This window comes from Myotis yumanensis, unplaced genomic scaffold (genome assembly GCF_028538775.1).
Source record: "Myotis yumanensis isolate MYYU_CA2020_CCGP unplaced genomic scaffold, mMyoYum1.0.hap1 SCAF_3, whole genome shotgun sequence".
Taxonomy (NCBI): Eukaryota; Metazoa; Chordata; class Mammalia; order Chiroptera; family Vespertilionidae; genus Myotis; species Myotis yumanensis.
In genome coordinates this window covers 19,409,693-19,429,944 of record NW_027223754.1, presented here as the reverse complement: position 1 = coordinate 19,429,944, position 20,252 = coordinate 19,409,693, and the positions used below count along the sequence as shown (strand labels likewise).

Here is a 20,252-nt window from a genome sequence, read left to right as displayed (position 1 = left end):
GTGTAAATGGCTTTCAATACGTTGTCCCAATTTTAAGACTCTTTTTTAGAATGCCAAGTGATTCCACATTTGAGCTCTATCCCCTTGACAGATACAGTGGGGCCTTGACTTACGAGTTTTTTGAGATACCAGCTGTCTCTCGGCAGATTTTTTGCATTGAGTTGATAGAGTAATTTGAGTTAACGAGCTCCTTAACGAGCTCGGTCTCGGAATAAATTAAACTCGTAAGTCAAGGCCCCACTGTACTTGGTGTTAATACCCCATTTCTGCCTTTTACTTCTTGCTGTCTACCTCTTATTGGCAAAATAAACTAAGGTCTGACTTTTGCAAAATAAAATCTAAAAATGTATTTATTTATTCTCCAAATGTATTTGAGTACTTACTACATTCCAGGCTCTGTGTTAGGCTCTACAGGCCAGGATGAACAAGTCATGGGTCCTGGAAGGGCTGCCTGCCTGGGGGGCCAGACAGTCCGCACATAATTGCAATTGAGTATGATAAATGCTGTAGTTCAGGCCAATACAAAAAGCCACAGGATAACTGAGTAGGGAACAACCAAAATGAGAAGTTGGGCAGCTTGGAAAGCTCTTCCTGCAAAAGCATTCACCTCTTAAAGATCCACAGTCAATAGCAATTTAACCTGTTTTAGAAAAAGAGCAGGAAAGGTCTCATCTGCAGCGCTGCTTTCTCAAGGCAGCAACATGCAGACTTCTCAGACATTAGGCCACAGACGAATACCATCACCACTCAAGTGCATTAGGCTGCAGGTATGAAAATCCTGACCCAAAGTGGCTCAGCAACCCAGGCATTTGTTTACTGGATCAGCCAGAAGTCTGGGGAAGGCAGACCTGTTTTGTTCAGCAGTTCAACAGTCACTGACGACATCCTTCTACTCCGCCAGTTCTCCACATGGTCCTCTGAGGGCTGTGGCAGCTCAAAGCTCTGTGACCTCCCGTAGCTGAGCACATCCAACAACCCCCAAACTTGGGGTGGTGATATCCCTGTCTGAGCACCTTCGCTTTCTCACTGTCTTATGCTTTGCCCCTGTGCACCTGCTCACTTGCTGGCTGGCTGCTTGCTTGAGCTGAGCTTCGGAGGATGGGGATGAACTGAGCCTCAAAGGCGCCTTGCCTGCTAGGCCTCCCTGGTCAAGACTGGAGTGTCTGAGGGGATTTTCATTTCCAACTTTGGGGTTCATTCTGTTCTTTCGTTGACCTACTGGATGAGGTGTTTTGGGACAAATGTCATCTGTCTTTGAGTATGAGCAATATAACATAAACTGATATCACTATAAATTCTTTTTTTAAGACATCAGTAGTGACTGTACTGAAGGGTTACAGTAAGTAACTTATTTGAATCTTACATACTCACTCTTCCACACTGACATACTGACACACTGATGAACACCTGATGTTAGCATTGCTTTGGGAATATGTATGATGTTCCTTCTCTTCCTTCTGCCCTCTCCTCCCTCTTTTATATTTTTAATACAACAGAATTTTTGTGTTGAACATGTATTATACTAGAAATTTCATGAAGTATTTAAATGAAATAAAAATTAGCGGACATTGTTTATGTTCTTTGCTTTATGTATTTACTGCCTCACTCTTTTTGACTGCCAGAGGAGAGCTGGATTTCATATTTTTTATAACATCACACTGAGGCCTATAAAATACAATTTATACATTGTATGACTAAGGATTTGGACCTAAAATCCTTGACCAAATTTGTTGTTGTTTTGTTTCTGTGATGAAACATATGAACATTAGAAAATTAAAATGGGGTCTCTTAGACATGGCTGACTGTGGAGGACAGGGCTGTATTCTTCACTGTTTCTCTCTTGGGTAGAGAGAGACTCTAAGATGATTAAATGGAGCGGGACACAGGAGGTTTTGAGAATAAGAGTTTATTTTTCCAGGTCATAGCTTTCAATGAAGGTCAGATGTGGCCCAGAGACTAAGTGGAATATAATTAATGATTTGGCAGTTCCATACCTACCGGGTGGATAGACTCATTCTGGCAAAAGCACTCATGTGGTGTCTTGATCCTTCAGAGGATATAATTAGCTTGGAGACTGACTGCTGGACTCAGGATTAACTTCTGTAAAATGTCCCTTCAACCTAGAGTCTAAGACAGATAGATGCCTGGAGAGTGTGCGCTGATGTTTTAGTTGTTGCTGTTTCTTGACCCACTTTCAGAGTTTAGATTTGTCCCACAAAGTGGAAGAATCGGGAGGATAGTGAAGTGACTGCATGCACTCAATGCGATCGCAGTACATGATCCCGAGAAAGAATAGGGCAGCTGCATCTGCCCTGCTGAGGATCTCTCTCTCCATGGACATGTCTCTTCACAGACAATGCCAGGCTGACAACAGTATGTGTAGTATGTTCTCATTTACGTGAAACAAATCTCCTGGACTCTAAAAAGCATTTTTCTTTTTCAAATGTTAACATCTCTGAGTCAGCAAGTGTTTGGCAGTGGACAGCCTCCCTGCAATCGCTGCCAGCCGGGCAGCAGCAGGGGTGCAGTTGCGATTGCCTGTGGGGGCGGGGACTGGTTCGTCCTTCCCTCTGGCAGGATGGGACACCTACAGCCTTTGATGTTGCCCTCAGCAAACCATTCAAGGATCTTCTGAGGAAAGAATATGAGTCACGTTTTCAAGTCTGAAAACGTTGACATCTGGTAATGCCAAGAAAGCACAGGCATCAAAGCTTGAAGATGGGTGTGAGTGGCTAGGAAGAACATCTCAGAGACAAGAGGAGCACTCGGTTAAGCAATGCTGTATTGCTAACAGTCTTAAGGGCACAGGGGAAAAATATTAATTAAAAAACCCTGACATCAAAGATTCAGAAGTGATTCAGAGTTTGGACTCTGAATGTGAAGACATTTTAGATACTTTAACAATTTAACTTATATTTTTTCCTAAGCGTTCACAAGAGTGATAAATGATAAAAATCTATAAGCAGCCCTAACCGGTTTGGCTCAGTGGGTAGAGTGTTGGCCTGTGGACTGAAGGGTCCCAGGTTCGATTCCTGTCAAGGGCATGTACCTTGGTTGCAGGCACATCCCCAGTAGGAGGTGTGCAGGAGGCAGCTGATCGATGTTTCTCTCTCATCGATGTTTCTAACTCTCTATCCCTCTCCCGTCCTCACTGTAAAAAATCAATAAAATATATTTTAAAAAATCTATAAGCAAATCTAAAAGAGCATTTTCAATAAGTATACATAAAAAATTCTAAGTATAGGAAAGCATTATATCATAGTTTAGTTGGAAATTCTTTTCTTAGTGACATAAAAAATAATGGTACAAAAAATAATACATCTTATAGTTTATTTTTTTCTAGATTTAATTTATATGTGATTTCTTTCCTTCTTCTTCCTTCTTTCCTTCCTTCCTTCCTTCCTCCCTTCCTTCCTTCCTTCCTTCCTTCCTTCCTTCCTTCCATCCATCCATCTTTTAAAAAAATGGAGAACATACAAGAAACTGCTAACAGAGGGCAAGGACTTGGGTTTCTGTATGCATGGTGACACTTTTCCCATATAATCTTTTGCTCACTTTATTTTCATTTCTATCAGAGCTACATGTACTATAAGTTTACATAGCAAATAGTTATCTCCCGAGGTTACCACTAGCAGGACTTTTATCTGACCTTTTGGGTAGTGAGCACCAGATCTCTAAGTAACATGGAGATATTACTGTTTCATGACTTTTCAGTGGTAGGTATTATCTGTTGACTCAATCTTGGAAGATGAGCATTTACTTTCTTACCCTGTCCTGCTCAAGACACACTCACCCTCTTGTATCCTCACCTTTCACTTGTATTACCACATTTCATAGATCAATATTTACTCTACATTATTATGGCTAAGCAAATGATATTCATAGGTGAACCAGATAGTACACTGATTACTTTTCTTGTTTGCCCTGAGTTAATAACTGGGTCGTATTTATTTTCTTTAATTGCTTGGTTTCTTTATGTACTTATCAGAAATTCAGCCCCAAACGCTTTGACCAGTGAGAAATAATGATTCCTTTCTTTCTCCTGCCAGGGCTAATTGTGTTTGTGTTATTCTACTTTGAATTTCAGCTAATGCTTTAACATTTACATTCATAATCATAAGATCCCTGGGGCTTATTTTGTTCATCTTCGAAGTCCCAGAGTTCCTAGCTTAATACTTTCCAAGTAGTAGGACTCAGAAAAAAACTTGCTTTTCACTGGTGGCTGTGCTTCTTGGAGTGGGTGGTGGCGTCTTCTGTTTCCAGGTATGTTGGCTGCAAGAGAGAGAATCAGAATATGAGATGCAGAAACACCCTAACCGGGCTTTTAATATCAAAGAGTCATTTTTTACATGCTTGGGACAGACCAGAAAGCCTAACCCAGGGTTATGGAGCTTTGCTGTGAATGTCAGAGTTCAGCAGAACCATGAGGACCCTGAAGCGACTTTGCTAACAAGCCCTTGGTGACATCAGCTCCCATCTCTCTTGGGGAGTAAGTGCCTCAAGTTGGATTGAAAACTGTCTCTCCTGCTCTGGTTTCTTCTTGGAGTTCACAGCACCGCATTCTCACTTTTTCTAATTATTACTGTGGAAGCAATGGAATTTCCCTTTGTGTTGAGATTTAGACACTGTCAGAATACTTTAATATGTTGTCAAGCTTATAGCAGGGAGGTAGCCATTGTAATGGTTATCTTGAACACTGGAAGTTGTTTGAGCTTTATGAAACAAATGATTTAATCCAAGACAGGAAATTAAAACAAACTCAATGAGGTCACTGTGAGTTTAGCAACAGCTTGGGTGATTAACAATAGATGTGATTTATGAACTATTGCTATCCCTTACAATTGTGTTTTGCCCATTGTTTCATAAGCTTTAACATCATCTGGCCTTAGAGGTTTTCATGTCCAATGGGTAAAAGGCTCTGTAGTAAAATAGTTTAGCAACAAGGAAAGTCTTTATCTCTTTTTACATTAAATGTCAAGAAACACAGTGGAGAGGATTTGTAATTTGTGATAAAACTTAGAATGAGGTCAAATACAGTTATACAGAAGACTTCACCTCCACCTCATCATTCTTTGTAGCTACCTGGGTCATCCGTAGTCTGTATATTTTAATTAGCAGCTCAGAGAAGGAATTTATAACATAGTACCTGAATGAGGAATGTGCTATTGGTTTCCAGTAATTTGATGGATCCTTTCTTACAAGGAGTCTCATTTTCTGATTTTATATTTTCCCTTCTTAAATGGGAAACTTGAGTTTTTTTCTGCTCCCACATTCTCACCAGATGGACTAAGAAAGAAATAAATCTTTCTAGTGATTCTCTGAGGGGAAAATAGGGACCTGGGATGGTGGTGACAACGGGGAAGAATTGTGAAGAAACAATATTTTTAGAAAAGTCAAGAAGCAAGAGAAAACTTGCAACATAATTTGCAATAATAAGTTGCAATCAGATGGAAGTCCCAAGCTTTTGAAATGGATTTCTGTATTAATCAGTCTCATAGGAAAACACATTATTGTAGGAATTTCAAACAGTGGGGATTTATAACGGGAATTGATTCCAAAGGGGTTGAAGGGGGCTAATTGGAGCAGAAGGAGGAGGTGGAAGGTTATGCAAAATGAATAAAAAGGAAACATTTCAGGGGCAAATTACTTTACCCAAAGTACAGGATGGCTGGTCTCCAGGGATCCACTGATGGAGCTGAGCAGGAACCCATGAGCCAGCACTCCCAGGTCACTGCCATGGCTCCTGTGGCTGTCACCACTGTTCACAAGACCTGGGTCTCCACCACAGCTGTGCTCAAAGTCCCCAGCTGGGCTCTCTCCACTACATGAGAGGCTTTAGGATGATGCTTCTTCTCCCCCTCCACCTTTCAGTCTCCCGACGGTGCTCCTGCTGGTGGGACCTAATGGCGAGGGATCTTGAGAAATGATATTCACAGGGTCTCAGCCTTGTACAATACAGAACACAACATACCAAAAAAAAAAAAAAATCTGAATTTGTGTCCTCAGTTTAAGGAATCACAAAAGGCATATCAGGCCCGTTTAATGTAGAACACGAATTCCAGAGGCCAAGTAACCACGCTTGGGTAGGATGAGTGGCCACATTTGAACAATGGAACCCTTAGACCTGGCCAAGAAGGGTCTGTCTGCTTTGGCCTTTCTCCAGCTGCGAGGAGTCAATGGGCCATGGTCACAGGCCCTCCTTACCTTAAACACCACACTCCCAGTACCAGGACCCCCGAATTCCCTGCCCCAAAGGCCGAATTGGAGCCCACTCCAGAACCTGCACTGGCCACTTCCTGGTTTATCCTCCCAAGAGCAAACGGGCTTAAAGGTTGTCCAGGGGTGACTGCACTGGAAACTTGTTAAAAATGGCAAGACAGACTTTATTTGAACTACTGTAATAGAGGAGAGAGGCTTCAGTGTAGAGCTGAGCTCAACTTCCACCCTTATCCCCTGTCCCAGTTATGCCCCAATTAATTATCTGCCTAGATTTAGTGGGACCTATGCAGGTGTCCAGGGGTCAGCAATAACGGCCTATCCCCTGGTACTTTAATGTCTAGACCAGTGGTTCTCAACCTTGGCTGCACATTAGAATCACCTGGGAATCTTTTAAAAATCCTGATTTCTGGGCCTCATCCTCCGGAAATTCTGTTTCTTTGTTATGGGGTGGGGCCACAACATTAGTAACAAAGAAACAGAATTTCTGGAGGATGAGGCCCAGAAATCAGGATTTTAAAAAGATTCCCAGGTGATTCTAATGTGCAGCCAAGGTTGAGAACCACTGCCTAGAACCGTGGTCGGCAAACTGCGGCTCGCGAGCCACGGGCGGCTTTTTGGCCCCTTGAGTGTGGCTCTTCCACAAAATACCATGTGCGGGCGCACGTACAGTGCGATTGAAACTTTGTGGCCCATGTGCAGAAGTCGGTTTTCGGCTTGGGTGAGTCTATTTTGAAGAAGTACTGTTGATATTTGGCTTTGTTGACTAATGAGTTTGTCAACCACTTCCTCTAGGCCCTGGAGCAGTGATGGTGAACCTTTTGAGGTCAGCGTGTCAGCATTTTGAAAAACCCTAACTTAACTCTGGTGCCGTGTCATATATAGAAATTTTTTGATATTTGCAACCATAGTAAAACAAAGATTTATATTTTTGATATTTATTTTATATATTTAAATGCCATTTAACAAAGAAAAATCAACCAAAAAAATGAGTTCGCGCGTCAGAGGTTCGCCATCACTGCCCTTGAGGAAGAGAATATGGGTTTCACCTATGGCCGACTTAAGTGATTGGAAGGGGCGGTTTGAGAGATTGAGGGAGGATGAGTCAGCAAGTGAAGGAGAATCCTCTCCCTTCTCTTTTTACCCCATGCCAAGCTCCAAAGAAAATTATGGATTGTAGCAGGCAAGGACGTTAGTTTTGAATATAAGTGTCCCTATTTGGTATGAACCATGGCTTTACACATTGAAATAAAATTCTGATGTTTAAATGTTAAAGTAGAAAGATAAAGCATCTAACAACTTGTTAAATTGATTTATAGCGTGTTTAGACATATGGTAGGTGAGACTGTCTTTATACTCTTGCCTCAGGCCCTGCACTGTTAGGAAGAGGCTGCAAAGTTATTGACTGGCCTGCAGCACAGGCTCAATAAGGGGCCTGAGAAATTCCCAGGCCCGGGGGTAGAATGGACAGATGCCTAATTGCACATGTATAATTGATAGAGGGCTATAACATGGATAATTGAGAGAGGGCTCTGTGACATAGAATTGATTAAGGGGCAGGTAAAAGGACTCATGAAGGGAGATAATGGGAAAGAGAAAAGAACACGGGTCTAGAAGTTAGTATGAGAGTGTTTTGAGTTGCGTGGCCTGCTACAGTCTCTGAACTGGTTACAGCCAGGCTATGTCCTCAGGGGCGCATGTGTGGCAGGAGACTCTAGTGGTTAGAATTTAGCCTGAGATAACAGGATCCTTTCCCAGGTACCAACACGTCTTGCACATTTTTAGTTAATCATCTAGAGAACATAAATGGCCTGATGGGATTGTGAGGGAAAGTTGAGAAAATTCATGTGAAATGGCTTTGAAAATAGCAATGAATGATGCAAATGCTCGATGATAGTGTAAGCAGCAGCTCCTTGGCTTAAGCTGCTTTTCCTCAAAAGTTTTAGTTCCTTCTATTGGGAGTATATTTTGTGGTACCAAATTTTTAAAAATGTATCTTTAATGTTGAAAGTATTACAGATGCCCCTTTATTTTCCCCATTGACACCCCTACCCCCTCGCCCTGTCCTGCACCCGCTCCCTGCCCTAGGCCTTCATCACACTATTGTCTGTGTCCCATGGGTTATGCAAAATGCATATGCGTTCTTTGGTTAATCTCTCCCACCCGTCCCACCTACCCCCATCTTCCCTCTGAGATTCATCAGTCTGTTCCATGCTTCTATGTTTCTGTATCTACTTTGTTCATCACTTTATTTTGTTCATTAGATTCCACATATGGGTGAGATCATGTGATACTTGTCTTTCTCTGACTGGCTTGCTTTATGGGACACTAAGGCATGCTGTCTTCTTAAGTGGACTAGGTTTAAGTTGGGTGATATTTTTGTGGGTGCACTTGGGGAGCCAAGGATAAGTTATGCAATAGATTCCATGTTGTAGCAGGGCCAGTAATACCTCTGCTCCTTCACCATTAGCCAGTCTGAAAATTCTGGTCCTACCAGGGGTTTTCAGCTCCAGATAAATGACTGAAACTTTGTTAGTCCAGTGGGGTTAATAACATGTGTTGCTTTTCTGTTTTCACCAGTTTGTCTGGGACTCACAAAAGAAGGAAAGGAACACAGAAACATGTACTGTAAAGTATCGCCGCTGCTTATCTGCTGTTTCAAATTCAGTCTCCGTAGTCAGCAATCTGGCATCATTTGCCAGCATTAGTTTTATTCCATTTGTATTCCAAGTCGCAGTTTCCTTTGCGATGCACTTTAGTGCTTAAGATCTATTTGTCAGCTGTTATTTAAAGGAACGAATAAATTTGTCAGTATTTAGTAAACAAAATAACCCAGAGAGAAGAAAGTTTGAATCTGATTTTGTTAAATGTAAGCTACAATGAAGAGGACTAGTAAACCAATCACATGTAAATTAGTCACTTTTACCATAGGTTAGTTGATTTTAATTTCTCTAAAGATCCATGTTCCAACTCTTGTTATAGTGGGCATTTAAATAACTCACTTGTTTCCTGAGCCACATCCAATACCTTTTAGGAATTGCTCAATATCAATACTCATATTTTATGCCAGGATATCCTCAGTGAAGTATTCTAGGTCTGTTAGGGAGCTAATTTTTAATGTGTGTTGTGTATCTTAGGGAAGTAACTGGGAGGCACTTTAAAAAATATATATATTTGTATTGATTTCAGAGAGGAAGGAAGAGGGAGAGAGAGCGAGCAACATCAATGATGAAAGAGAATCATTGATTGGCTGCCTTCCGCATGGCTCCTACCAGGGATCGAGCCTGCAACCTAGGCATGTGTCCTGACCTGAATCAAACCGTGACCTCCTGGTTCATAGGTCTATGATCAACCACTAAGCAACACTGGCTGGGCTAGGAAGTACTTTTTAAGATAGAAAGAAAAAAAAAAAAGGAAATGTTTGTAGAAAGTTAGATTCCTCTTTTTAAAAAAAATATATTTTTATTGATTTCAGAGAGGAAGAGAGAGGGAGAGAGAGATAGAAACATCAATGATGAGAGGGAATTATTGATTGGCTGCCTCCTGCACGCCCCCTACTGGGGATGGAGCCCACAACCCCTGGCATGTGCCCTTGACCAGAATCGAACCTGGGACCCTTTGGTCCACAGGCTGATGCTCTATCCACTGAGCCAATCCACCTAGGGCTAGATTCCTCTTAAACAGGCCTTTCTTCACTATTAAAGATATAAAGCCACTGCTACAAATTAAACAAAATTCAGATGGACATATGAGAACCTCAGCCTTCATTTTTAAGAAGCGTGTTGCTTTTTAGCACATGAATATAAGTCAATGTTTCTTGCTTAGATTCGGCAGGCTTTTTTGCTACTGCAGATTGCATATGGGAGCAACTCAATGCTCTTCTCCCCATCCTTCCAACATCAAGGTTTCAGTAGCAGCTTGGAAAAGGAATAATGAGTTTGTAAGCCCTCATCTTCTAGTTGAAGTTAATGAAAGGTTCATTATAACTGGCACCTATTTCACGTTTGGTTCCTATTATCACACAGTCTGAGTGGACCCACATAGTGGCCATGAAAAGGTCTAGCATAGCCATGTGGTTTCTCCTGTACTTTACTGGTTTAGACAAGCAGAGATGAAACTCAAGTCCTCTCCATTATCCAAAGCTCTGGAGGCAGATTTTGTGTCTTTCTGTTTCCCTGCTCTGCATATTGGATCTTTCCTGTGGCACATCCAGGGTGAGCTAGGTGAAGAATCAGCCACGTGCCACATAACTAGTAGCAACAGACAGCCACTGGTGTTTGAGTCACTTACTCAAGACATCTGTATCTGATCCCCCCATTAATTCCAGACCCAGCTTTGTTTTAATCAGTCTCCTCCAGTCTCTAATCTTACAGTTAGAATCTTACTCTGACTTGCATGGATTGGACTGTAGTTCTTCCTCTCCTAGGCAGATGGCCTTGATTCTGTGTTGTGCCATCGGTGGAAACTTTATGTTCTAACTCAAGTTTTATGGGTTCCAGTTCCCATCATTGGTTACTTGACCAGCGTAGAATCTTTTTGAGCATCAACCACTGCAATGCAGTAAGTTGCCTAAAATTCTCTTCTCTTTCATGTACTCATGTTTCTCTATTAACCGTTGCTGACCATCCCAACTCTGTGTGCCATTAGATCTCAGGTGTGTGGATGAGTATTCTTTTTTTATGCTAATGGTCAGATATAGCAAATGCCAAGTAAATAAATATATAACCACATTTAGATGTTAGTCTTTCATTCTTGATCATTGAGAATAAAAGCCTGTTTTCAAGACAGTAGTACGTAAGCACCCCTACGTTCATAGCAGCGCAATTTACAATAGCTAAGACTTGGAAACAGACTAAGTGTCCATCAGCAGATGAGTGGATAAAAAAACTATGGCACACTTACACAGTGGAATACTACACGGCAATAAAAAAAAGAACTCTTACCATTTGCAATGGCATGGATGAACCTAGAGAGTATTATGCTGAGCGAAATAAGCTAGTCAGAGAAAGAAAAGTATCACATGATCTCACTCATATGTGGAATCTAATGAAACAAACTGATGATCAAAAATAGACCCAGAGTCAGAGAAGCATGAACAGACTGTTGGACCTCAGAGGGAAGGCAGGGGAGGGTGGGTGGAAAGAGATCAACCAATAAACTTGTATGCATATATGCATAACCAGTGGACACAGACAATGGGGTGGTGAGGGCCTGGAGTCAGGAGCAGGCTGGAAGAGGTTAATGGGGAAAAAGGAGGACCTATGTAATACTTTCAACAATAAAGATTAAAAGAAAAAAAAGACAGTAGTACTTTCTTTAGCAATATCTCTGTGTTCAGTGTATGTCTTCCAACATAATTTTACTTGATCTTTAATTGTTTAAAAGCCTTTTTTGATTAATTGATTTCTTATTTATGTACTGTTGGTACTATGGAGTATATATTTATTTGATAGTGTGCACTGGCATTAAATAACTTTTATGAATTCTACTGGACGATATGTTTTACTTCACTAGAAGCATTTATTTGGTGCTCTTCTTCCCAGTGGGTGCTAGAAGATGGATTTTTCTCCTCTTTCCTTACAATTAAAAACACAAATCAGGGGCCAGAAAATTATCTATGTCAGGAACACTTTAGAAATTCTGTATTTTATATTGTGATACTGTCTTAATTCTTCTTTCTCAGTTAGAGAAAGAGATTCGTCCTGATTGGGCCTCCACCCATGCAGTCAGGAAACAATTGCTTACCACATCCATCACTTCTGTCTGCACGCGATCATGTTTCAGAGGCTCCCCAGTTAATCCCGTGGAAGCTAGAGTCACTCATAATTATAATCCTGTTATGCCTTCTTTATTTCTTGATGTGCTTGTTAATTCATGTCCATGCTGCAGTGGTCTGTAACATAGTGCTATTATCAGCTCTTTCGTTTTTAAAAGCCTCTTGTCTACCATTTTGACTAAGATTGATTAACTGCACTTTGTTGAAATCGATCATTTGGATTAAAAAATCTATCCTGTATATTTGTTCTGGCTACTTCTGCATGATTTCACCTTTTTTCAGTTAATCAATCTGCCAAGCTGATTGCTTTTCTCTTGTTGGCTTCCTTTCTCTTACTCTTTTCTTTTTTAAGAACTGTCTATATCTTTATTTCTTACGTCCTCTCTTAGGCAGCAACCTCAGGAAGAAAAGGCAATTGTAGGAGGCAGTGGAATGAGTTCTCCCATTAGATCTCGGCTAGACACCACTCCCATTTCCCTTTTCATTACACGAGAGAGAGGGTCCTGTCCTTAGTGATTCCCTCCCGAAGCAGTTTCTGGGGTGAGAGTTGTATGACTGCCTGCCAGGCACTTTGCAGACACTGTAACATGCTTTTTATTTGCAGCTTCAGACTTCTCTGTATTCTAATCTTACCAGGTGGACTCAAACCTTGCACCAAGATTCTTTGGGACATACTCATATTTTCTTCTCTTCTCCTAGGTACTGACTTTAACATAGATAGCTTACCTCTGCCCCGGAAAGCCCATCATGACTGGGCCCTTTTTCATGAAGAGTCTCCAAAAAACAATTATAAGCTCTTTCATAAGCCAGTCATCACTTTGTTCAACTACACTGCCACATTCAGTCGGCATTCCCACCTGCCACTCACCACCCAGTACCTGGAGGGCATAGGGGTCCTGAAGTCTCACCGATACCTGGTCCCTTTGCCGTCTAAAAACAGCCTTCGGAAAAGACTCGCTCCGCTGGTGTATGTGCAGTCAGACTGTGACCCGCCATCGGATAGGGACAGCTATGTTCGAGAGCTGATGACTTACATTGAGGTGGATTCCTATGGCGAGTGTTTACACAACAAAGATCTCCCTCGGCAGCTGAAAAATCCAGCCTCCATGGATGCCGATGGCTTCTATAGGATCATCGCACAGTACAAGTTCATCCTTGCTTTTGAGAATGCAATTTGTGACGACTACATCACTGAGAAGTTCTGGAGACCTCTGAAACTGGGGGTAGTCCCTGTGTATTATGGATCCCCCAGCGTCACGGACTGGCTTCCAAGTAATAGAAGTGCTATTCTCGTATCGGAATTTTCTCACCCTAGAGAACTGGCAGCTTACATCCGACAGCTGGACTCTGATGACAGACTGTACGAGGCCTATATGGAATGGAAGCTGAAGGGTGAGATCTCCAACCAGCGACTCCTCACAGCTCTCAGGGAAAGAACATGGGGAGTGCAAGACATCAACCAAGACAACTACATTGATGCATTTGAATGCATGGTATGCAGCAAGGTGTGGGATAACATTAGGCTTCAGGAAAAGGTAAGCGACTCAAGGTTTGGCAGAGAGGTGCTAGGGGGCCATCTTGATGGTGTCTGCCATTTGTCGTCCTTCTGTGGCAGCTACCTCATTACTGCTCCTCATTCCCGTCAGAGTGGCCAGGCTCTGTAGGCAGGTTGACTATTCCTATCCTTTGAGATTTCCATGAAGTTCACTTTCATGTCTTTCTTCCTTCAGGCCTTAGAGTCTCTTTATTGTTTCTTCTGGAGGACACCATGCTGCAGGTGCTGGCAGTGAGACGGGAGGCTGCAGAAGGAGGAAAGAGGCCAAAAAATTTTTAAAAACTTCAAAGTTTTGAATCTTGTCCTTTAATCTTTCACCTTTCTGTCAATGCTGTGGTTTTGGCCAGACGCCTTATACTCATGCCTCACTTTTTACTTCACATACACAATAAATTAACCTTCCCCTTTCTTTGATTCCTGTTCTTTCTCCTCATGCTTTTTCATGTATAGAGAATATTCAAAGGATTATGGGAATAATCCTTAAAAGATTATTTTTCTTAAATTATCCTATATAATAAAAGGCTAATAAACGGTGGAACAACCGAACAACCAGTCGCTATGACGTGCGCTGACCAACAGGGGGCACGCGTGGACCATGGTGGGCGTCAATAGCAGGCGGCAGAGCGCAGAACATGGTGGGTGTTGACCACAGTGGGATGGTGGAGCAGGTGAGCGGGGCCACCAGACCAAGGCGGGGCGCTGGTTGCTGTCATCGGGACGAACCTCTGGTGGTTACTGAAAATTCTTTGCTCCCACATGCCGTGGTCCCGCCTGGTGCTTGCACCTGCAGCCAGTGCTGGCCCCGCTCGCACCTGCAGCCAGTGCCGGAGTTGCTGCCGGCGTCCAGTGCTGGTCCCAATTGCTCTGCACTGTCAGCGGGTGCAAGCGACAGTTGCTGGCCCTGATCTCCCCTGAGGGCTTCTCCACCTCCTCCTGCTCCTGAGGGAAGATGAGGGCAGCAGCCGCTGCTTGCACCCACTGCTGGCGCCGGCCCCAATCACTCCATGCTGTCAATGGGTGTGAGTGGGGCCAGTGCCGTCAGCGTGTGGGAGTGGTGGCGGCAGTGGGAGTGGGGCTGCTGGCAGACAGGAGACTGGGGGCTGCAGCGGCAAGGGCCGGGCGGGGGCGAGGAGGATGGGCTGAGACCCGCCCCTGTACCCACCGCAGCCTCACGGCCCACAGTTCCTTTCAAGGTGCACGAATTCGTATAAATAAAGTTCTTAGTCATGTCTTCAGAGTTCTAGATGCTTTTAACATTTGTTTGTTTAGTCACTTATACCAGGCATGGCCCCACTTTACATATAACTGAACTTTTATAAGGTAATTTATTGAAAGAAAAAGAAAAATTAGTTTCAACTACTACATTTGAAATCTTTTAAAGATGAGAGGCCCCAACATAGCACTTGGGTATCACCTATCAGTCCTTTGCCTGATTCCCATATACACATAATGGTTTAAATAAATTCTCCAAAGGCAAATGTTGATTTTGACCAGCATATTAGTTTCTGGTCAAACAGAAATCTAAACAGTGTGTGGAATTATTTTTATGTATTTTGTGTATACTATATAAAGCTTTTGTATACTAGATATGTATTTAAAATATTATTTTCCTGATTTTAATTATTATGAAATTTTAAATTATTTTATCTGGTTTTATGTGACAAATGTTTGCTCATAAAATAATTTATTTTAAACTGAGTGCCTTGGTCAGCAACAGGAACACTTAATATTACATCATTCTTCTCAGAGAATGCATCCTGCTGTCCAATGACTTCCTTTATGACCTAATTTATAGGGCCACATAACAGCAAAAACAAAATACACATACTACTGCAAAAACACACGAGGAAGTAGAGATCATATTAATTGCCCATGCTATACCAATTATTTATTTTCAAAACATGCCAAGGCAGAAATAGAACTTCTGAGGGTGATGATTTGCCTGCTCTGTATTTAACAGTCCTTTTCAGGTTTGGAAATTATATTCACAGAAAACTGAATGACTCACACAAACCCTAACTGTTTCAGCACTTCACAGAAGCCCTTTTGGAAGGATTACTGGGGACTGGAAAAGAAGGGATAACAATATTGGTAAATAGCTTTTTAAAAGATATAGGAGAATCATACATTCCTGTATTTCCAACAAAAACAGCTAACTGATATTTTAGCATGCCCGAGGGTGGTGTGATTCAATGTCCTTCTCTTCGGAGTCTTTGAAGAAACATACATAGAATAGGCTCTCCTCCACCTTGCTGTCAGTCTTCCCACAGTGCTGGTCAGTGAAGATGATAACTAGGCTTTGCTTGCATTTCAGTGAACCTGTTATAGTTCTCTAATGCTAATGTGCTCGTTATTGAAAAGCAAACCAAAACATACCATGAAAGTAAATAGGATATTGGACCAGTTGTTTTCATTTGCATTTATTTTACAAGACTTGTTACAGCTTTTGTAAGGCATGCCTTAAAGCAGGAGTGGGGAAACTTTTTTCTGCCAAGAGCCATTTGAATATTTATAACATCATTCTCAGGCCATACAAAATTATCAACTTAACAATTAGCCTGCTATATTTGGTCAAACATTTAAATAACTCATCCCCAATGGCTTGGTAGGGCCAGACCAAATGATTTCTCAGGCCTTATATGGCCCATGGGCCAGATGTTCCCCAGCCCTGCCTTAAAGTAAGCTACTTAAATATGTTTCTTCACATTTTCCTTTTCAGTTGAAAGAAATAATTTGATTTCCTCTGTGATTATTTTTTATCTTGCAATTGATAGTAGTTTAAATCATTGTACTTGGATGTAGAAAATACTATTAGAATATCAAATATATTCCCCCTTTATTCTGCTTTTGCCCGCCTCTTCTTCTCAGACACATACTACCCAGTATGATATCTATTGCTGTGTAAACAATATTACCACCAACGTAGTAGCTTAAAACAACATATGCTTGTTATATCACAGTTTCTGTGGGTTAGGATTCTGGTCATGGCTTAGCTGGGTGCCCTGGAAGGATTCAATCAGGGCTGTTAATGAGGGCTGGGTTCTCATCTGGAGGCTCAACTGGGAACAGGTCTGCTTCTAAACTCACAGGCCTGTTGGCAGATTCAATTTCTTGAGTTTGTAGGATTGAGAGCATCTGTTTGGGGCCAGTTGTAGGCTGGAGGCTGCTCTCAGGTTCTCGAGTTTCTTGTGTTGGGAAAAGCCCCCAAAGTCTAAATTTAGGATCAATTCCAAATAACTGACACATAGCCTTATCCAAATTCATACGAGCTTTAATAGAAGAAACTTACATACACAGGCAAAACAGCTGCTCCCTAGTGGGGGCAGGCCAGGAAAAGTTCATACTCCTCCCAGGACAAGGTCCCCTTTAAAAGGGGGTTAATAGCAAAGGTTAACAGCAAAACCAGTTGGCATATAGACCTCCTGGTAGAATAATGAATCACTAAGTTAAAAGATAACATCAGGAAGTTACTATACTCTCTACATTCATTAACCTCCTTCCTGAGGGCATGATGTTTGTCTTTGAGTGGCATTCTGGTTTTTGGGGTAGTCATCCACGCATGAGGTTCCAGAGAGTTAAATAGTCACAGAGAGTCCAACAGTCACAGAGGGTTCAACATCTCCTAGATGCCTTTGCTGGTGGAGCCATATTGCATCTCTGAAGTGAGTTCCCCTACACTTGTCATGTGGGCTTCTCCATCATGGCTGCTTACTTCCTCTAAGCCAGACAGGGGACTGAGAGATTCTTGCAAGAGCAGTACTACAATCTTAAAAATGTAATCATATGCACGTACTTATAGACATTCTCTCATCTTTGTCATATTCTGTTGGTTAGAAGCAAGTGACAAGTGATACCTACACTCAAGGGGAGGGGAATACACTGGGCATGACTACCAGGAGGCAGCAATCAAGGGGCCAACCTTAGTCTGACATCCTGGTGAATCTGAGTAGGCTTATTCTCAGTGTAGTTTGCTTTATTTATGTAGGAGAAAGTCTTCCATTATTGAAGAAGTCACCCATGAGTTAATTTTAGTCAGTTAAAGAACGTTTATTGATAAATGCTCATGTCCTCGAAGAGGCTAAAGTAGGAGACAACGTGTAATCATGAGAAATATAACTTCATGGAATTGGGATAAACTTAAAAAAATAGCTTTATTGTAGTGTAATTGACATACAATAAACTGCATATACTAGTATTTAAAGGGTGCAATTTGATTAGTTACGACATATGCATACACCTGTAAAATTATCACCACAATTGAGATGACAAACATTTCTGTCATCCCTCAGAAGTTTCTTCATGTCTCTCACCACCCCTTGCCTCAGGCACCCATCTGCTTTTTGTCACTTTTGACAAAATTCTAGGCAGTTTTCTAGAATTTTATATAAATGCAATCATGTAATGTGTACTCTTTTGTGCCTGGCTTCTCTCAGTCTACATGATAATAACGACAGTCATCCACAACATATTAGTATTACATTTCTCTTTATTCTGAAGTTTGGACATACCAAAATGTGCTTATCTATTCACTTGTTGATGGACATTTGACTTGTTTCCAGTTTTTGGCTGTTACAAATAAAGCTGCTACGAACATTTATTTATTTATTTATTTAATTAATTAATTTATTTTTAAAATATATTTTATTGATTTTTTACAGAGAGGAAGGGAGAGAGAGAGAGAGTTAGAAACATCGATCAGCTGCCTCCTGCACATCTCCCACTGGGGATGTGCCCGCAACCCAGGTACATGCCCTTAACTGGAATCGAACCTGGGACCTTTCAGTTCGCAGGCCGACGCTCTATCCAGTGAGCCAAACCAGTTTTGGCTGCTACGAACATTTATGTACAAGTCTCTGTAAGGATGTATGCTTTCATTTCTCTTCTATAAATACCTAGGAGTGTAATGCCTAGATCATTTGGAAGATGTATATTTAACATTTTGAGAAACTACTAAACCATTTTCCAAAATTGCTCTATCTTACATTCTATGAGTTCCATTCATTAACAGTTGGTGTGGTCAGTTTTAAAATTTTTTTACCATTCTGATGGGTATATAGTGGTATCTCATGGTGGTTTAATTTATATTTTTCTAGTAACTAATGATGTTGAGTATCCTTTAATATTTTATTGGCATCAATATCTTATTTGGTGAAAGGTCTCTTTAAATATTTTGCTCATTTTCTGAAAATTGAGTTTTCTTGTTAATCTTCGGTTGTAATAATTTTGAATACAACTCATTTGTTAATTTTGTAATTAACAAAAGTTCTCTTCAGACTGTGGCTTTTCTTTTCATTTAATTTAATTTAATTTTAAAATTACAGTTTACATTCAGTACTATGTTTTTATTTTCTTTACAGTGTCTTTTGAAGTGTAAAGTTTAAAAAAAATTTTTAAAAAAATATATTTTATTGATTTTTTTACAGACAGGAAGGGAGAGGGATAGAGTTAGAAACATCAATCAGCTGCTTCTTGCACACCCCCTACTGGGGATGTGCCCGCAACCAAGATACATGCCCTTGACTGGAATCGAACCTGGGACCCTTGAGTCCACAGGCCAATTCTCTATCCATTGAGCCAAACCGGTTAGGGCAAGTTTTAAAAATTTTGATGGAAGTCCAGTTCATCAATTTTATCTTTTTAGAATTTATGCTTTTTCTGACCTGTTTTAAAAAAATTTGTCTAACCTAAGGTCACTAAGATTTTCTTCCTGAAATTTTGTAATTTTAACTTCCACATTTAGGTCTATAATCCACTTGGAGTTAATTTTTATAATGCATTATGATGTAAGAGTTGAGGCTTGTTTACTTGGATATCCAATTATATCCACACAATTTTGTTGGAAAGATTATTCTTTCCTGATTGAATTACCTTGGCTTCTTTTTCAAACATCAATTTTTCAACATATGTATGGGTCAATTTCTGGACTGATTAATGCGTCTGTATTTGGGTACTGTAGCTTTATGATAAGTCTTGCAGATGAGGTAGTGTCAATCTTCCAATATTGTTCTTTTTCAAAAGACAGGATGATTACTAGACTAAGTGAGGTGGTCACACTGTAAGGCATAGAAATATTGAATCATCTGTTATACACCTGAAACTAATATAATATTGTATGTAATTATACTTAAATAATTAAAAAAGCATTAAAAAGAGTAGTCTTAAAAAAAAAGAGTAGTCTTTTACTTTCCACTTTTGTCCTTCCCCAGAAGCACTCACTTACCTCCCTAGTTACCTATGTATTTACTCAGTAAATAACATGCTCATACAGTATTTTTAAATATTCAGTGTTTATGGGGTTATGACTGTTATTCAGAGATGAACCTTGTTTTATACTATCATTTGTTTCCCTTGCCTGTATAGCTTTTGTTTCTTTCTAGTTAATAATTGTCTTGTTGTTTATTATTTTTCTACGTACTTATCACTAATTTAATTTTTATTGATTGGTGAAATCTCCTTTGAAGATGTTCAAATATACCAGTCATCCAGTTCATTCCATCTTGTTGAAGAAATCTCTCACAGAGCATCCTGATTCCTCCAGTATGTACTGACTGCCTTCCACATTCAGTGTAGGGGTCAGCCTGAGATCTCCCTTCCACAGCATCTTGGGAATTGCCTTTCGTGTCTTTTTCTTTTGTGTTGCCACCTCTCTTTCCTGCATGCTTTTCTCCCCTTTTCTTGGTTTGCTCTCTTGTTTTGGTGATCATA

At 40.9% G+C, this 20,252-nt stretch overlaps 1 protein-coding gene across 2 annotated transcripts in view; it reads left to right on the top strand.

Annotated features, from left to right (window-relative positions):
* FUT10 (fucosyltransferase 10) overlaps window positions 1-20,252 on the top strand; it is a 72,279-nt gene that overhangs the window by 50,719 nt on the left and 1,308 nt on the right. Inside the window, exons 5-6 of one of the 2 annotated variants that reach the window (XM_070407384.1) lie at window positions 12,692-13,527; window positions 20,009-20,084. In XM_070407384.1, the coding sequence (XP_070263485.1) occupies window positions 12,692-13,527; window positions 20,009-20,084 (912 nt within the window). The remainder of the gene's footprint in view (window positions 1-12,691; window positions 13,528-20,008; window positions 20,085-20,252) is intronic. The other variant, XM_070407385.1, reaches the window with a different exon arrangement.